General features: G+C 38.6%; 1 protein-coding gene across 3 annotated transcripts in view; it reads right to left on the reverse strand.

Annotated features, from left to right (window-relative positions):
* Nucleotides 1-2,625: 2,625 nt before the first annotated feature.
* The window catches only part of BMS1 (BMS1 ribosome biogenesis factor), a 42,030-nt gene continuing 26,841 nt past the window's right edge, over nt 2,626-17,814 (reverse strand). For 2 of the 3 annotated variants that reach the window (XM_029932192.1, XM_029932193.1), the window contains exons 14-23: nt 12,987-13,060; nt 11,918-12,091; nt 9,177-9,365; nt 8,909-9,089; nt 8,639-8,697; nt 7,754-7,876; nt 6,683-6,830; nt 6,166-6,341; nt 3,961-4,122; nt 2,626-3,442 (exon numbers count right to left, since the gene is read on the reverse strand). In XM_029932192.1, coding sequence (XP_029788052.1) covers nt 3,212-3,442; nt 3,961-4,122; nt 6,166-6,341; nt 6,683-6,830; nt 7,754-7,876; nt 8,639-8,697; nt 8,909-9,089; nt 9,177-9,365; nt 11,918-12,091; nt 12,987-13,060 — 1,517 coding nt within the window. In that variant the 3' untranslated portion in view covers nt 2,626-3,211. The remainder of the gene's footprint in view (nt 3,443-3,960; nt 4,123-6,165; nt 6,342-6,682; nt 6,831-7,753; nt 7,877-8,638; nt 8,698-8,908; nt 9,090-9,176; nt 9,366-11,917; nt 12,092-12,986; nt 13,061-17,814) is intronic. The other variant, XM_029932194.1, reaches the window with a different exon arrangement.

The following is a 17,814-nucleotide window of genomic DNA, read 5'->3' on the forward strand; positions in this document are numbered from 1 at the left end:
CTCAGCAAAAGTAAACAATTACAGAAGATTATGTACCTATGGTTCTACTTACATGACATTCTCAAAAGAAAAATGTGGAAAATATCAGTAGTTAGCAGGGTGGTGGGGGACAGTTGGGAGGGCTTTGTTGCATGAGTTAGTGCTTGGGAGAAAGAGGGCTGTTTGGTATCTTAATTGTGGTACTGGTTCCATGAATCTATATACATGTTAAAATACATACACCTACACACCTCTTTAAAATGGGACCAGACAGGAAACCCAACTTTGAAAATTTGTTGTGTACCAGTCACTTTGCATGTAATCTCATTAAGTCTTCACAGACTGCACGATTGGGTTATTATCTCCATCTTGCAGACTAGAAACTTGAAACTCAGTCAGGAACTTGCCCAGAGTCACATCACAGTGAGTGGCAGAGCCCGGAGTCTGCTACCGAGACGGAAGTAGGTGTACTTCCTACATTCAGCTCTGGGATGGTTAAGTCGCCTGCAGTCCGCAGAAAGACAGGCTGTCCTGTTTGTTGTCACTTACATGTTTGGCTTCTGTGCACAGCCAGCTTGGCTGGACCTGCTCAGCTCTAGTCACGTGAACTGCAGCAGGCTCCCTTGAGCTTCTTGGGCTGCTCTGCATATATGGGTCGGACTTGGTGATTTTGAGCTTTGTGAAAATATTGAACTAATGGGAAGAATGCTGGACCAAGATCCACCTGTGTTCAATTGTGATCCCTCCCTAGATAACTTCATCCACTTCCAGGAAGATGTTGATGTCTCTTAGCAATGCATTTTAAGCCCAGATACTATGTCAACCTCAGCTTCAGACAGTATTCCTAACTATCTCTTCAGATGTCTCCCTATGACTGTCCCACAGGTACTATGCCGTAAAACCGAGTTCCTCACTACCCAGCAGGCCAGCAAGCAAAATCCTAAATATAAGCCAGACACCTAGGAATCAGGAGGTCTCCTGAAAACCCCTTGTTCCCCACAAATCTCATTAACAACAGACATCCATTGTTCCTCCTAAAGCTCCTAGTCTAGCATCCATCTTTTCTCCATCTCTGCACCACCTTCCTGTGTCAGCCTACTTCCAAGACTTATCCCTGGATTCCCTCCCAATTAGTCTCTTCCCAGCAATAAAGGGAAACTGAAAATTCCCTGATCATATTGTTCAACTAAGTATCCTCCAAAGGCTTTCTGGTATCTTGGGATAAAAATAGTATCTTAATGTAGCCTCACTGCCTGTCTATTTCCTTTTGTATCTTCCTCTGCAGCTTCCTGCAATCCTCTGTCCATCCTGACTTCAAACACATTGGCTTGCAGGTATCAATTGCTGCCTTGTGCCCAAGGTCTTTGCACATACATTCCTACTGGTTGATACACTCTTCCCCTTCCCACTCCTACCTTTCACCAAGTTAATCTGCTTCCTTTAAGAAAGGCTTCCCTGACCTTCTACACTATAGAGCCACACTATCCACAACATAGCCACTGGCCATGTAGGACATCAAGCAACTGAAATGCGTGACTACTTCTGAGAACTGGACATTTCATTTTGTTTAATTAACTTCAACTTAAAAACTGGTATCAAGTTCAGTAATATTTAAAACAATGACAGCATATGAATCTTATTTGTTTTTTAAACTATAAATTTAATGAAATCGAAATACAGATCAAGCATTTCCACAAAATTTAGCAGCTGAATTGAAAGGAGCTGTAAGAGTAAAGCACACACGAAATTTCAAAGACTCGGCAAAAAATAGAAATGCCAAATATCTCATTATATAAAAACATACTGATTATAGGTTACAATGATAATATGTTAGATATATTGGCTTAAAAATAAAAATACTAAAATTCATTTCACCGGTTTCCTTTTCCCCTGCATTAGTGAATGTGGCAGCACTGTATTTCCTCAAGATGCAGAGGGCATCGGCCAGAGTGGGCATGGATGGCCCTCAGGCTGGGGTTCTCGGCGCCTACCCTCTGTGAAGGGAAGAAGGTTGTGTGGGCTGGGACCGGTCTCCTTGATCTGCGCCAGCCTTGGGCCCCAATCTTCAGTTCTCTCTTCAGTCAGAAGCCCAGCGGAAAGAGAAGAAATCTAAGACGGTAACACAAGCTCCACTTGGGTAACAATTTCCCTACCAGGATTTCACTATGTGGTTACCTTTGCCAGAACTTAGTTTCTCAAGCACACGATCACAAACAAGTGCTCCCACCTCTGAGACTAGCAAGCCACCTACTGCATCTGGGGTCTCAGGCAGGTAAATTGTGCTCAGAAAGGGAAAGGAAAGAGGCAGAAAGCTCGGTGGCAGCTCCCTTTCTGTCTCCCTGTGTGCTCTGCTGCCAGGCCATAGCATCTTGGCAGCTATGGAAAAATTGAAGCACGTTTAGTGATAGAGCAGGAATTTAATTAATCCATCCCTGCACTTACTGTACTCCTGTAAGGCACGTGGCACCAAGAGCATTCAGTTCTGGGTGCCCTGTAGTGAGTGGCACAGGTGGTCACCTTAGGAGGGAGCAGTTTAGGGCTTGGATCTCCAGATCCATAAAAGTGACTGAAGGACTTCAAAGAGGTGTTCTTCAAGTGGGCTGTATCTATCAATTTTTACTAGGTAAGAAATGAAAGCTGAGAAAATTTTAAAACATTTCTTTATTAATTTGTTTTAAAAGGCCAACACCAGCCCAATCTATGGCGACATGAATTACTACAAGCAGCTGGATTCTTCTATCTGCAGTCAGGTCAGGCTGTTGCACTATTACACATCACAGGGCCTCTGGGAACTCAGCTGTGCACTGACCCATACCCTCCTTCCTAACGTTTGAAAGCTGAGTTTTCAAGTTAGTACTTTCCCCCCTCCGGAAGACTCATCATGAGGGTGGCAGAATAAGCAAATTTATCCACAAGCATCAAGCATTCATCCCTAATGAAAACTATTAAGCCAAAATTAACAGAAAAGCATTTTAATAGTATTTTTGTAGCACAAAAAAAATGAAACTATGGTAAGAGGAATGTGAAGGAATCTACAAAAGCATAAATAATATTGCTTTAAATCTTGACACAGCCTAGGCTCTGAGAATGAAACTCCTATCAGCAGTTTCCATTTCTCTTCTCAAAGGCACAGTCTGGGCAAAAAATCCAACAAAGGGGTCTTTCTTGGGCTCTGGTGCCCTGCTGTCATTTACAAGGACTGTGACCACCTCTGCAGATACACAATGACAGCTCATTTTGATGGCTCCTCAGGCCCCTTCAGGCTGGACTTTTGATTTCGCCTTTCTTTCTGACCCTGAATTCGGAAGAGCTTCTTCCTGAGGTCCTTCTGTCGCTTCAGTTTCTCTTCTTCCTCCTTCTGCTTCACCTTGAAGTGTTCTTTATTGTGCAAATGCCGTTGTTCCTTGGCCTTCTTCATTTTCTGACTGTGCACCGTACTTAGAGCATCCAGCAGTGCAAGGACCTGACAAGGACAAAACCCAGTGAGCATCAGAATACCCTTACAGCACACTTGCCCTCTAGGCTTCAGAGGGCCTGAACATGTCAGCTGATGCGTCAAAACTGGAAGCAATCCATGATCCAAATGAACATTAGCCTAGGGAAAATTTATCCTGAACTAGAACATTATAATTTGCATGAAGGCAGAAATAGGAGCGTATCTACCGAGCAAAATACTTAAAAAAACAGCCTTTACCACAAAACCACCTTTGTTAATCACTCTGGATATTAGGTATAGCTAGGACAGAGTGGTTTGTCAGCTGGGTGCTCCCATAACTCCGTTAAAATGTGTAAGGCACAGCACGACTAAACAAAAGGGAAATGGACTCTGGCCTCTCCTTTCAGGGCTAGTGCCTTGAATAAGTCTGGCCCTTATCCTTTCCTGATGAAAAAATGAGAATGCAGTAGAAGCACCACATGTGCTACGGAAAGTGCTACTTTCATATCTGAATGCAGCTTGCAGGAAGCCATCGTCCACAGTACCTTCCTCTCGTGTGGCTCCCGTATGACGGCCGGTCTCCGCCTGTCCTTCGGTATCTTGCCTGCCTTTGCTTGGGTCTTGGGCTTGTTCTTAAATGGCAGGGCCTTCTGCAAGGCTTTTGGAATGTGCAGTGAATTAAAATGTTTCTTTTGCCTCACGATTGGCTGAAAAGAAATATAAAGACAGTGATGTATTTGAATTATGATCTATATGTATTTAAAACTTGCCTAAAATCTTCTCAGTGAACCAAAAACTTTTCTACATGATCAGTAATACCAGAGTCTGCTGATGATCAGAAAAGAGGATTCAATCATCTATCAAATATAGATTGCCTCAATGGATGTACATTTTCCTGTTGCAAAACAGAGAACTACTTGGAATATACTTACAGTTCTTCCAAAAAACGAACTGTGTCCATGTCTATGGTATGAACTATGGCGATCTCAACAGAGCAGATGAACAGACCCAAAGTTTCTTTTAATAGAAAACCCATGCCTTATTTTTGGGATACTGAGGTGGTTTCTTCTGGCTGAATAAGAATAATCTAGCTGTTCATCTTCATAATCAACCTCTGTGGATTTAAGGACATTGTTCTTCCTCCAATCAGCAGCAAAGTGTCCCCATCCTTGATTATCATTAAACAGTTTAACTTTATTTTGAATGGAAGGCCAGCTGAGAAAAATGAGATTTCAATGACAGATAAAGGCCAAACACCCCCTACATTCAATTTTTACAAGAGTCTAATTTTTCTGCTTAAATTGAGATGACCAAAATTCTTAACTGCCTCAGAAACAGTTTAATAAGTTGAAAGTCTTGCCCTAGTCTTTACGAAGGCCAACATCAACTATACACAGAATATTTCTGCTAGGTCTTCAAATTTATTATGAAAGACATGATAATATTCCATATTCTCTGTTCAGTAACCTAAAATGCTTAGAATGAAGGAACCTGGAGGAGTCACATGCCAAAAGAAGAGTAAGCATCACAAGCTAGACAACAGGTACCATGTCCTGTAATACATTTTAACAGAAATTCATGTTACATAATTTTTTTACAAATTTTATTTAAATTTTTAAATATTTTATTTAAAAAGTAACGACTGGGAAACTTGTTTCTGGCAGAATCGCAGACTGATATCCTGAATTACTCTCTTATTACGAAACAATTAACTACCCAGCATTAAAATAATAAATCTTTTCAAATGCATTGTTAACCTGTGAAGAAAATAATAAAGGTTCTCAAAGACCAAAATTCAAATGAAATGGGATTTTGACAGGCACTGAGAACTTAAAAAAAAAAATACTGATGATGCCAACTACTGGCAACCACTGCTGGTGGGAGTCTAACCTGGTACGGCTCCAGATACCATTAGCGCCATCCAGAGGCGCTGAGCACTTGCATACCCTGTGCCTGGCAACCCCAACCTGGGGATCCCCGTAAAAGAAATGTGTGCACATGTACACCAAACAAGTCACATGTTAGTGTTCAGGGCAGCATTTATAATGACCCAAAATTGGAAATAATGTTCATCAATGGATAAACTGACACTGTCACATAATACAATTCTATTTGACAGTAACAAATGAATGGCTGCTATATACAAGAACACGAATGAATCTCATAAAACAGAAAAAGAAATCAGGCAAAATAGTATATGCTATGTTTTATAAAATTCAAAACACAGACAGAACTAATTCACGTCAGGAGTCGAGATAGTGGCTGTCTTTGAGGTGGAGATGGGGTACTAACTAGCAGTCATAAAGGGGGCTTGTGCTGTATTGGTAATTCTATTGCTTGATCCAGGTGATAGCAATTTTCAGTGTGTTAAAATTCATGAGTTGTATGCTTATGATCTGTGTATTTTTCCGTATGCATGTTAACCTTCACTCCAAAGTTTATTAAAACCTTCAAAAACCCACCCACATTGCTTTAATAACAATCAGCACATTCGTGTTTTTAAAAGTAATACCTGTATATGGCAGGAAAAAAATAGTTCAAAAGAGTATATTATGAAAAGTTTGTCTTCTTTCCAACCCACAAAAACTATTACCACTTTCTTGCATTCTTTCCAAAATACTCTATGAATATACATGTTCATTCAAATACAATGTTAGATTTCCTACTTGAAAACTCAAAAAACATTCAAAAACCTGATGTACAAAGCACCTGGATGCCCCCCATCTCCACAGCACGTGTGTGACCTGTACCTTATACAAAGAATCCTTGTTGGGCTTTAGTCGGACACCACGGGCCAGCCGGAGTTGACCCGTGGTCCGCATTCCTGACCATGTGTCTTTCTCACCAACTGGTTTCAACAAAGAAGTCACTGGGTTATAGAAGGCTGGAATGGAGACAGGATACCAGGTTCTCATGAAGACGATATCTGGAAAGAGAGGTAATTTAATTTAACATTTTCAAAAGAAAACAATCTCGTCAAACAAATGAACAAAACATTGACCCCGAACTTCTCTAGTTGAGTGCATGGTATTTGGAGAGACTTCACCAAGTAAGCGACTCTCAGATATCACAAAACTTTTACTGGGTCGGAATCACATGGCTCCACACACGGCATAAGTTAGCATACGGCCTAAAATGCTCCAACTGGGGAGAGCTGGAACTGATTCCAATTTTCTAAAACCTTAACTACAACCTCTAATCCACACTGGCTAGAAATCAATAGCGAATGGTAACACGCTGTTATGATTACACCACAATTATATTTACCACTCATCAGCAACTTATCCTCAAAGCTGGCCCGGAAAGCTCCTTCTGGAGCCCGAAGTGCTTTCTTGATCTGTCCCCTTATTCCACTGACAGTCCGAATCACGGCACCTTCAAACTTGGCCACTTCTAAAGCAGAATTAAACATGCCCTACAGGTATATGGAAAAAAAACCCCACATAACACAAAATCAGATACTTTACTTCCTAGTTCATAAATAAATCCTTGGTTAAAAAACAATTCATTTAATGGTGATTAAACAATCAAAATGTGTTTTCCCCACTAAGAGTGGAACTACTAGGCCAAAAGGAATACAACTCTATTTCATTTCCCCCCAAGTAACATTCAGATTCTATTGTAGGCTCATTAGCATGCTCATCACTGGTATCTCTGTAAAAGAAAAGATCAAAAAGCTATCTACTAGCCTGAACAGCTCCAGCTAACCTCTGCTGTCATCTCGCAGGGCTGGGCTGCAGCTCATGTCCTATGACTTAGGTGCATGTGCTCAGAAAATAAAGAGGATTGGATAAAGGCTGGTGATTTTATTACTCTATATTAAGAATATTTTACCATCATCTTAACACTGTATTTTTAATGGAAACCCCCTACTAATAAAATTTTCAGTAAATGTCCCTCAAACCGCCCTCCCACATCACACTGCAGAGCAGAGCATCCATTTCTCTGTACCCATGCCGACAAGTGCTTTACGAAATCCTTTGTCTATTTTTCTACTGAGCTATTTAACAAACCTATGATTTCCCCCTTTCTTAACACAAACCAAAAAGACAGGAAACAGAACCCAGTGAATGAGATTACATATTTAGCTCTGTCACATTCTCACATAGAATAAGGAATAGCCTCAATTAGTAAATATCTGTTAACTCCACCTTAAAATTTTCTGAGCATATTTAAGTAACACAGAGACCAAAAGAAAGAAGTAAATCAATAACAAAGACCAAATTTATAAGACTTCAAATACTCTTTTGAAAGCATCAGACTATATTTTAGAAGTATTTCATTCCTCCTTTAACAAACTATACATTCATAAACATATGCGTATACAGATATACAGACCTTAATAAATGATGTATTCTTGAAAATTTTATACGGAAAACCAGTTAGCTTTAATTTCTTCACAATTTTTATGGATTTATCCAGATCGAGGACAACTCCCGTGGCAGCTATCCGGAAATCAGGCTGGGAAGAACCCCCAAAATTTGAAAACAGGAATAATATCAAAGAGAAAAACTACAATTCTGTCTATGATGCAGCAGATTACCACAGTGCATTTCACTTACAATCAGCTAAGAAAGAACAGGAAAGAATATATGAACATGCACAGCAACATTTTAACAAAAGCAATGTCAAACTATAATACATCTAATAAGCCAAACTAATGATGATGTCTTGAATATTCTCCAGGGGGTGATTTCACAATCACATAATTTCACACCAATGAATTTAGAATGGAAAGCAATATGAAAATCTGGTTAGAATGTTTAAGAAATTAAATTTTGGACCTCAGAGCAGATTCCATTTGCTCACTGTTCTATTTTCTGTCAAACAGGACCAATAAAACCTGCTCTGATTGATCAAATGAAGACTGCGTGAACATACTTTGCTAAATCGGCATTACCAAGAGGTAGTCTTATGTCTAGCTGGTATCTGATGTATCCCTAGAGCTGAATAAAATGGTGAGCACCGCTTAAACATTTTTATAAAAGTCCAAAAATGCATACTAATATAAAATGTCATCAGTACCATAATAATTCTTCTACCTTTCCCTTCTCCATTCTCACACCTTACTTAAAAAAGATGTAAGAAAATTAAAAGCAAAGAGAAATTTAATATAAATACTAAAAACAAGTCATTTTCCACTTAAAGTTTAATGTACATATTCCACATTTAAGATATATTTCTCAAACATAATCTGGAAAATAAAACATTCTAGATATTTACCATTATGCCACTGACAGACTGTACTGCCAAGAACCCAGTTCCTTGTGGAGTAATAGGACCTTAAAGAAAACAGATTAAAAAAAAAAAAAAAGGAAGAAATAGTGAATCACAAATTTTGGATTCTATTTTAAATATGTACTCCGGTCCAAAACAAACAAACAAACAAACAAACAAACTTATGAATTGAGATTTAAAGGAGAAAAGCAAAACTATAATGATAAGGTATAAAATGTTTAAATCTACAAGCAAGTTATTTTAGTCGCATATTACCCCAAAAAGTTGCTCCACAATGCATGTGCTGTGGGGTGTATTTTAGAAGCCTTTGTCTCCCATTATGGTCTTCGATATAATAGAGAGGAATGGTCTGAAACCTCCTCCACCCCACAGAAAAAATGATTGGATCTCGGGACTTGAGGATTTTCTTATACCAACGATGTTTCTTTAGACGCATCTGAGGGGAGAAGAGATTTCATAAGATTACTGATGGAAGTACATCCAAAGAACCCCAATTGTCAAGCATGCAGCAAAGGGTGCCTACCTGTACATATCCGACATTGCCTTCACTATTGCCTAAACCACCCAAAATAATTGGGTAATGGGGGTCAAAGTTAAGCACAAATTCACAAGGGACGCTTTCTATCTCGATTCGAACGTACATTCCAGGTCGAAAACCCTCATATTGAACTCTGGCTTCATCATCTTGATCTTCAAATTCTGCTCGGTTAAGCTGTATACGAGAGCGGAAAAAAAGTGATAAAAAAAAAAAAAAAACAACCACCACCCACAAAGCTGTTATCTTAATAAATGCAAGGTTAACATTTTAAAAATGAGCAATTTCTCTATAAAGGAACATGCAATCATTCATGCTTTATCCTAGTTAAAAATAACATACATTTTTTATCTTTACAGTTTGTTCAGGATATGTCCCAACTGTTTTTCTTCTTTGTTGCTCCAAGCACAGCAAATGCAAACAACTCTGAAAGCAGCCCTTCATGCTGGTCAGCGAACACTCTTCTCAGTCCACACTTTTGTTTTCTTACTCTGCAAACAATTATTTCACACTTCTCCTTTCTTCAAATCTCCAATATCTCCTCCCTCATCCTCACTCTCAGCTGCTGTTTCTTAATTCACTCAAAATCTTAGTTGTCTAAAAGAACTTGCACAGCCAACTCCTCTACCAGGGTTTACAGCTCCATCCAGCCTTTTATTATAACTTGTTATATTTATGTTTATAACTTATTATATTACTGAAATTATTTAAAATTATATAAAAATTTTAAATTCAGTCCCCTGGTCACAATAGTCACATTTCAAGTGATCAATATCATTATATGGCTACTGGCTACAAGGCAAGACAGCACAGATATACATTTCCATTATTACAGAAAGTTCTACCGGGCAGCTGTTACAGCTTATTTACCTCTGTTTAATGCCAAACTTCACTTGCATACTGTTTATCCTTCCCTTTCACTGAACTTTATTCCAACAGGTCTTGCCCATTATTTCTCTCATATTAACACCTTCTTTTGTTTTTTACTTTCTCCAACTATTGCCCAATTTCTCTGCTTCTCTCTGAAGCAAAATGGCCCAGAAGTTTTCTATAGTCATGGTCTCCAGCCTCTGCTCCCATTCTTTTGAATTCTCTCCAAATTGGCAATTAACCCACACTCCATAAAAATGCTTGCCAAAATCACATGAGGCCTCCACATTCCCAATCTAGTTGTCAATCTTGTCTTCATCATAGTTAACACATCAGCAGGATTTATAATTTATCCCTCCCTCCACAGTGGCTGCCATCACACCTCATGTTCTCTTAGATTTCTTCTCTCCTGAGCACTGCTCAATCCCACTGCCGCTTCCTCCTCTCCACCCAGCTTCTTACAGTGGAGCCAACCACTGTCAGCTCTCCTGTCTCCATGCTCACTCCTTGGTCATCCCATCCATTTTATGGCTTTAAGTAGCATCTAAATGCTGAGGACTGTACATCTGAGTCCCTGGCCCCAATCTCTTTCCAGAGCTCCTCACTGACTACTTGATGAGAGAGATCTCAAACCCAACAGCTCTAAACTTCATCTTCCTGGACAACCCTGCACCAACCAACCAGAGGCTTTCCTATCTTACTGACAACTCAACTTCCAGTAAGTCATCCTTGTCTCCTCTCACACACCCCACACTCAATCTACTTTGATCCACCTTTCAAAAGCATATCCAGAACTTGACTCTCTTTTTCCTCCACTGTCACACACCTCCCCACCCCACAATGTGAGTCACCTTAATCTTATTGAACTTTTGCCACAGCAATGTTTCAAAGGTAAGCAGGTCACACATGCCTCTCCTCTGTTCAAAACCCCCCATGGATCCCCATTTCACTCAGCATAAAAAGTTCAAAGTCCTTTACAATGGCCTACAAGATTCTAGGTGATTTTAAGTAATAAATGGATTGAAGCAAAGACTTCAGAACAAGCTTTTACCTGTCTTAGTTACTTCTATCAAAGGTAAGTACAGACTTGGAACCTACACATTAAAGACTAACCAGGAGATACTTTCTTGAATAGATGAAGGCCTAGGCTGGGCAAAGCCTGCTGACCACATTTTCACACATCATCTATTTAATCTGTGTAAGATGTATTAGGGTATGTCCTAGCTTACAGGAGTTCTTGGTATCCCCCACCCTTGTCAAAGTGCAATTCAAACACTCGCCATGACCTGTGTGTCCTTCAGAGTGAGTTCATCAGCTCAGTCTGTTTGCATAGCAGGCGGGAGGAGGGCCAGACTATCTCCTTCTCAGCATTTCATACGCTCCCTTTATCTCCACATCTCACCTGACGCTTGAAATATCCTGAGAACTCTGCCCCAGGTGAGTTTTTGGAAAAGCTTCCCTGGAAAGCACTTGTGCATGCACAACACTGGTGTGCACAAGAATCACCTGTCCATTCAAATTATTTAGTTATGGTTCCAGGGAGCCGTAGTCAGACTGCTACAGCAGTGCTTGTATTTAAATAAACGAATCACCACACTGTGAGCTCCTCAACAGTTGCAGCCTATCTAAGCCGCTGCTTCCTCAATGCTTGGTACAAAACAGACACTGATCTTTCCGGTCCACTACTGACCAAAGGAACAATCAGATGACCACATGAATAAACATCTGCATCTTGACCCAAGAGTCCAAACAGGAGGCACAGAAGCAGGTCAGGGAATAGAGATCTAGACAAATTACATATTCAAAACACTGTATTACACAGCCTTGAAATGAAGCTGACGAGAACCAAGCTTTCTTACCTGTGCTTGTTTATGCATTTCTCCTTTAAGATCATCAAAATATGTGCTTTCTCCTTCATCATACTCTGCATCAAACATCTCCTTCAATTTCCTCTTTTTATCCAAATGCTTTTTCTTGGCACTTTCCTCTGCACTGGGGTCAATTTCTTCCTTAACTTCTTCTACCTCTTCAATCTTAAATTTCCATAAGAGATAAATTCGTAAAAGTTTGTGGAGATCTTTTCTTTAAACATTAAAGCAGATTTTTAAAGTTCTTTTTAAAAAATATTTATTTTATTTCTTTTGAGAGCGAGTGAGCGAGCAAGCACACAAACAGGAATGGGGCAGAGAGAGAGGGAGAGAGACAATCCCCAACAGGCTCCACACTGTCAGCACAGAGCCAGTAGGAACCATGAGATCATGACCTGAGCTGAAATCAAGAGTCAGATGCTTCACCAACTGAGCCACCCAGGTGCCCCAGATTTTTAAACTTCTATCTGAGCTGCAAAAATCTTGGTTATGATCATATGAAAATAAAACAAACCAAAACAGACTTTGGTTCTAAATAACAAGTATTGCTACAAGAGATATTTAGGCATCTGCAGTACAATGAACTGTCACTTCTTAATCTAGTTGGAAGGCCAAATACAAATAAAAATAACAAGTATTCCCACCCAGATGCTCCTCAGAAACTGTTCTAAATAATAAATAAAATTAAATTAAAAAAAAAAAGAAACTGTTCTAAAGAAATACTGGGGAGAATAGGGATTTAGTTTTTTTAAATGGTACTTAAATATAAGAGGCAAATGATGGCAAAAGGATTGGGGAAAGAGAGACAGTGACTCAGGAGATAAACTTCCATGACTGAAAAATTACAATGACAACAAGAGATAGTAGGTGTCATCCAAAAGATGAAGGATAACTAACAACTTTGATATGTCCCCAACCTCCATATTTGTAGGAAGTAATCCATCCACCCTGTAATCTATGCAGATAAGAAGATGTGCATTTCTTAATATTGGCTGCTCTCAGAACATAATGACCATAGATCAGGGACCATGACTCACAGCCAGCCATAGCAAAGTCATACCTGAGTATCTGGGCCTGGTTTTCCCTTGTGCACATCCCCTGTTTCCAGGTCTTCAAAGTCACCATACAGCTCTTCTGGGAAAAGAAATAAACCCAAATAAATTCTCTGTGAATAGGGCCAGCATGTGGCCATTACCATGTGCACTGTCCACTCAGAAGCCCAAAGCTCATTTTTACCCTTCTTATTATACACATTCCAGGAGAATCCTATACATACACAGGCTTCTTTTTCTTGTTAAATTATCAGTATTTCATCACCTGTTTATATGAAGCAAATGGACACCCACATTTCCTTACTTTACTTCAATATCCCGCTTAGCCAAGAACTATTTTTCTAACACAGGTGAGAAACACTCTTTAGCAGAGATGCACACAGAGATACATGGATTGCCCTGCAGGTGAGTCCCCAAGACCAATAGCAACCAAAAAGCGACATGAAAAACACATGGCTTGATTACTAAATAGCACATGGGAAAAAAGAGTCTGAATAGGAAGACCAATACAACACAGTGAATGACATATCTAGGAAAAATCTCAGATTACGTAAAATAGAGCATTTAGAGTAAGAGTAGCAGCTAAAAAAAACAATGCCAAACCACATGAAGAGCTCATTAATTCACTCATCCTTTTGTTTTTGGAACTCTAAGTTTAGCTATGGGTCCTATCCTTAAAAGAAAAAGATGTTGACACTCCTTTAGGAAGCAATATTTAGACAAAACATTTTCATGTAAAAAAGAGCCAGAGAATCAAAAAGCCAAAGAAGATACAATAGATAAGAAGAATCCATTTGTAATAAAAACAAAAAAGGATAAAATACTTAGTATTTTAAAGCCTAAAGCCTAAAGAGAAATGTGCTGGACTTTCATTTAAAAAATTTAAATTTAAATTTAAAAAGTGTTAATATGCTACTAAGGAACACATGGAATAACATTAGCTAACACTTTCAACTGTTTTTATACAAGGCACTACTCTAAGTATTTTACATATCTTAATTACATTCTTCAACATGACTTAATTAAGTAGGTGTTATTAATGTTATCTACTAAACAAATAAAGATTACCATATATTTGAAAAAGACTCCTTCACTAGTTATAATAAAAAACACCACCAATAAAAAGACAACCTACAGATTAGGAGAAGATATTTACAAATGACATATGTGATAAAGAGAAGAACTTACACAACTCAACACCCCAAAAAACAAATAATCTAATTAAAAGTGGGCAGAAGATAGGAACAGACATTTCTACAAAGAAGACATACAGATGGCCGGCCAAAAGACACATGAAAAGATGCTCAATATCACTTAACATCAGGGAAATGCAAATCGAAACCACAATATCACCCTAAACCTGTCAGAATGCCTTAAATCAACAACACAAGAAACACAAGAAACAAATGTTGGTGAGGATGAAAAAAGAACCCTCTTGCACTGTTGGTGGGAATGCAAACTGGTATAGAAAGACAACATGGTTGTTCCTGAAAAAAATTAAAATAGAACTACCATATGATCCAGTAATTATAGTACTGGGTATTTATCCAGAGACTATGAAAATACTAATTCTAAAGGAATATGTATCCCTATGTTTACTGTAGTATTATTTACAATAGCCAAGTCATAGAAGCAGCCCATCTGTCTATCAATAGATGAATGGATACAGAAGATGTGGTATAAATATACAATGGAATATTATTCAGCCACCAAAAAAGAATGAAATATTGCCATTTGCAACAATAATGAATCTAGAGAGTACAATGCTAATTGAAATAAGTCAGTCAGAGAAAGACAAATATCATATGATTTCACTCATACGTGAAATTTAGGAAACAAAACAAATGAATAAAGGGGAGAAAAAGACAAACCAAAAGCCAGACTCTTAACTACAGATCTCCAGGATCCAGTTGTAAGTAGGCCTGCTGGCCATGCTCTTGCCCTACAAGAAAGGCTCCCCACCCTGTTAGTTCTTTTTCAGTTGGACCACCTGCACCCCACCTAGTCCTCAACCTAATAGATTTCACTTCACCTCTCTGCTAGCCCATGAGTTTATTCAAACACATTAATTACATCACCTCAAGGGAACCAATGGTTGTCCTATGCTCATTTCGGTGCAAAGCCTGCCTCCCAAAGACCCTGGTTGCTCAGTGCCTGCATGGCATGCAGTGTTCTCTTCCCTCAGGCTGTGAGCATATGTGACTGATAAACTGTTATCAATGGCATTTGTACAGTATTGGGTGTTGTTTGGGGTTCTCCATAACCCTAGAGCTGAAATCTCTCCTTCACCAATGGGGTAATTAGGAGGCGACCATAATACCTAACAATAAAAGGATCAATCCACCAGAAAGACATACTAATCCTCAATGTGTGTGCATCAAACAGAACCTCTAATATAAGAAGCAAAAGTTGACAGAGTTGAAAGGGATATGTCCAGAATTATATTTCATAACTTCAACATCTCCTCTCAGCAACTGATAAAACTAGTCAGAAAATCACCAAAAATGGAGCGCCTGGGTGGCTCAGTCAGCTAAGTATCTAACTTTGGCTCAGGTCATGATCTTGCTGTTTGTGATTTCAAGCCCCACATCAGGGTCTCTACCGTCAGCGCAGAGTCCACTTCAGATCGTCTGTCTCCCTTTCCCTCTGCTCCTCTCCCACTCATTCTCTCTCCCTCCCTCTCTCTCTCAAAAGTAAATATTTAAAAAAAATCACCAGATATAGAAGATTTAAACAATACAGCCAACCTAACACAATCTAATTGACATATATAGAACACTATACCCAACAATTTTTAAAGTACTTACAGAACATCTACCAAGACAGGGCAGATGGTCTAGGTAATAAAGTGAATCTAAACAAATGTAAAAGGTTTGAAATCATAAGAGGTTGTTCTTATGTAATGTAATTAAACTGAAAAATCAATAACAGAAAGACAAAATTTCTAAACATTTTGTAGTTAAACAATGCATTAAGTCATACTTAAGTCAAAGAGAAGTCTCAAAGGAAATATAAAAATGCACACAACTGAATGAAAGTGAAAATACAACATATGAAAATTTGGGAGAAGCAACTAAGCAATGCTGAGAGAGCAATTTATATCACTAAATGCTCACAGGAGAAATGAGGAAAGGCCTTAAACCAATAATCTACAAAATAACCTAAAAGAAGCAAAGAACAGAAATAATAAAGATATGAGCAGAAATGAACAAAATTAAAAACTGGAACATAGAAATCAATAAAACCAAAAGCTGATTATTTGAAAAAAAAAACAACAAAATTAATTAACCTTAATGACAAAGAAAAAGGAGGACACAAATCAATATCAAGAAAGAAATGGGGGGCATGTGGGTGGCTCAGTCAGTCAGCTAAACATCTGACTCTTAATTTCAGCTCAGGTCCTGCTTGGGATTTCTCTGTCTCCCTCTCTCTGCACCTCCCCTGCTCATGCTCTCTCGCTCTCTCAAAATAAATAAACTTTAAAAAAAAAAAGGATGAAATGGGATTATCACAACAGTTTCTGCAGTCACTGAAAGGTTATTAGATGAACACTATGAATACTAAATACTTAGAATACCCAAGCTAGCTTCTTGGAGAAGGCACTTAATGAAGCTTCCACTTGCCCGAAAGCCTTTGAAATTCCTTGAAAACCAAATAGCAAAATTCAGACAAGATAGAATAAACAACCTAAATTATTTAAATTATCCTATAACTATTATTGAAAATAAAATTTGTCATTATAAGCTCCCAAGAAAGAAATCTCCAGGCCCTGACAGTTCACTGGGGATTATACCAATTATTTAAAAAATTACATTCTAATTCTATACAATCTCTTCCAGGAAATGGAAAATTTGGGAATACTTTGTAACTCATTTTATGAAGCCAGTATTATTCCAATACCCAAACTAAATGAAGATGGTACCAAAAGAAAAACCCAAAATACCGACAACACTACAGACCAGTATTTCATAAACTTAGATGCAAAATTCCTTCACAAAATACTATCTAATAAGTTCAACAACATATAAAAAGAATTCTATATTGGGCTGCCTGAGTCGTTCAGTTCATTAGGCATCTGACTTCAGCTCAGGTCATGATCTCATGGTTCGTGGGTTCAAGCCCCGTGCCGGGCTTAGTGCTGACTTAGAGCCTGGAGCCTGCTTCGAGTTCTGTGTCTCCCTCTTTCTCTGCCCTTCCTGTGCTTGTGCCTCTTTCTCTCAAAAATAAATAAAAATAAATAAACCTTAAAAAAATGTATGCATCATGACCAAGTGGGATTTATTTCAGGTGTGCAAGCAAAGCTGGTTCAAAATTCAAAAACTGGGGCACCTGGATGGCTCAGTCAGTTAAGTGTCCGACTCCTGGTTTTGGCTCAGGTCATGGTCTCAGTTTGTGAGTTCGAGCCTCGTGTCAGGCTCCATTGTTGGTGGTGTGGGGCCTGCTTGGGATTATCTCTTTTCCTCTCTCTCTGCCCCTCCTCCACTCGCTCCCTCTGTCTCTCAAAATAAGTAAGTAATCTTTAAAAACATTTCAAAAATTATTCAATGTAATTTGTTATATCAAAATTAATACATGAAAAATTCATATATGAATAAAATTCATTATGATCATATCATCTGACACTGACAGGCATTTGGCAAAATATACTACCCACTCATAATTAAAAAAAAAAAAAGGAAAAACAATACCTCCCAGTATACCAGGGATAGAGAGGAATGGAGCACATAAAGAGCATCCAGAGAAAAATCTACCATCATACATAACAGTGAAAAACATTGGGAAGAAGACAGGATTTCCTCTTAGTACTAATCCTAGTCATTACATATTAAAAAATTA

Source organism: Suricata suricatta, chromosome 2 (assembly GCF_006229205.1).
Source record: "Suricata suricatta isolate VVHF042 chromosome 2, meerkat_22Aug2017_6uvM2_HiC, whole genome shotgun sequence".
Classification (NCBI taxonomy): Eukaryota; Metazoa; Chordata; class Mammalia; order Carnivora; family Herpestidae; genus Suricata; species Suricata suricatta.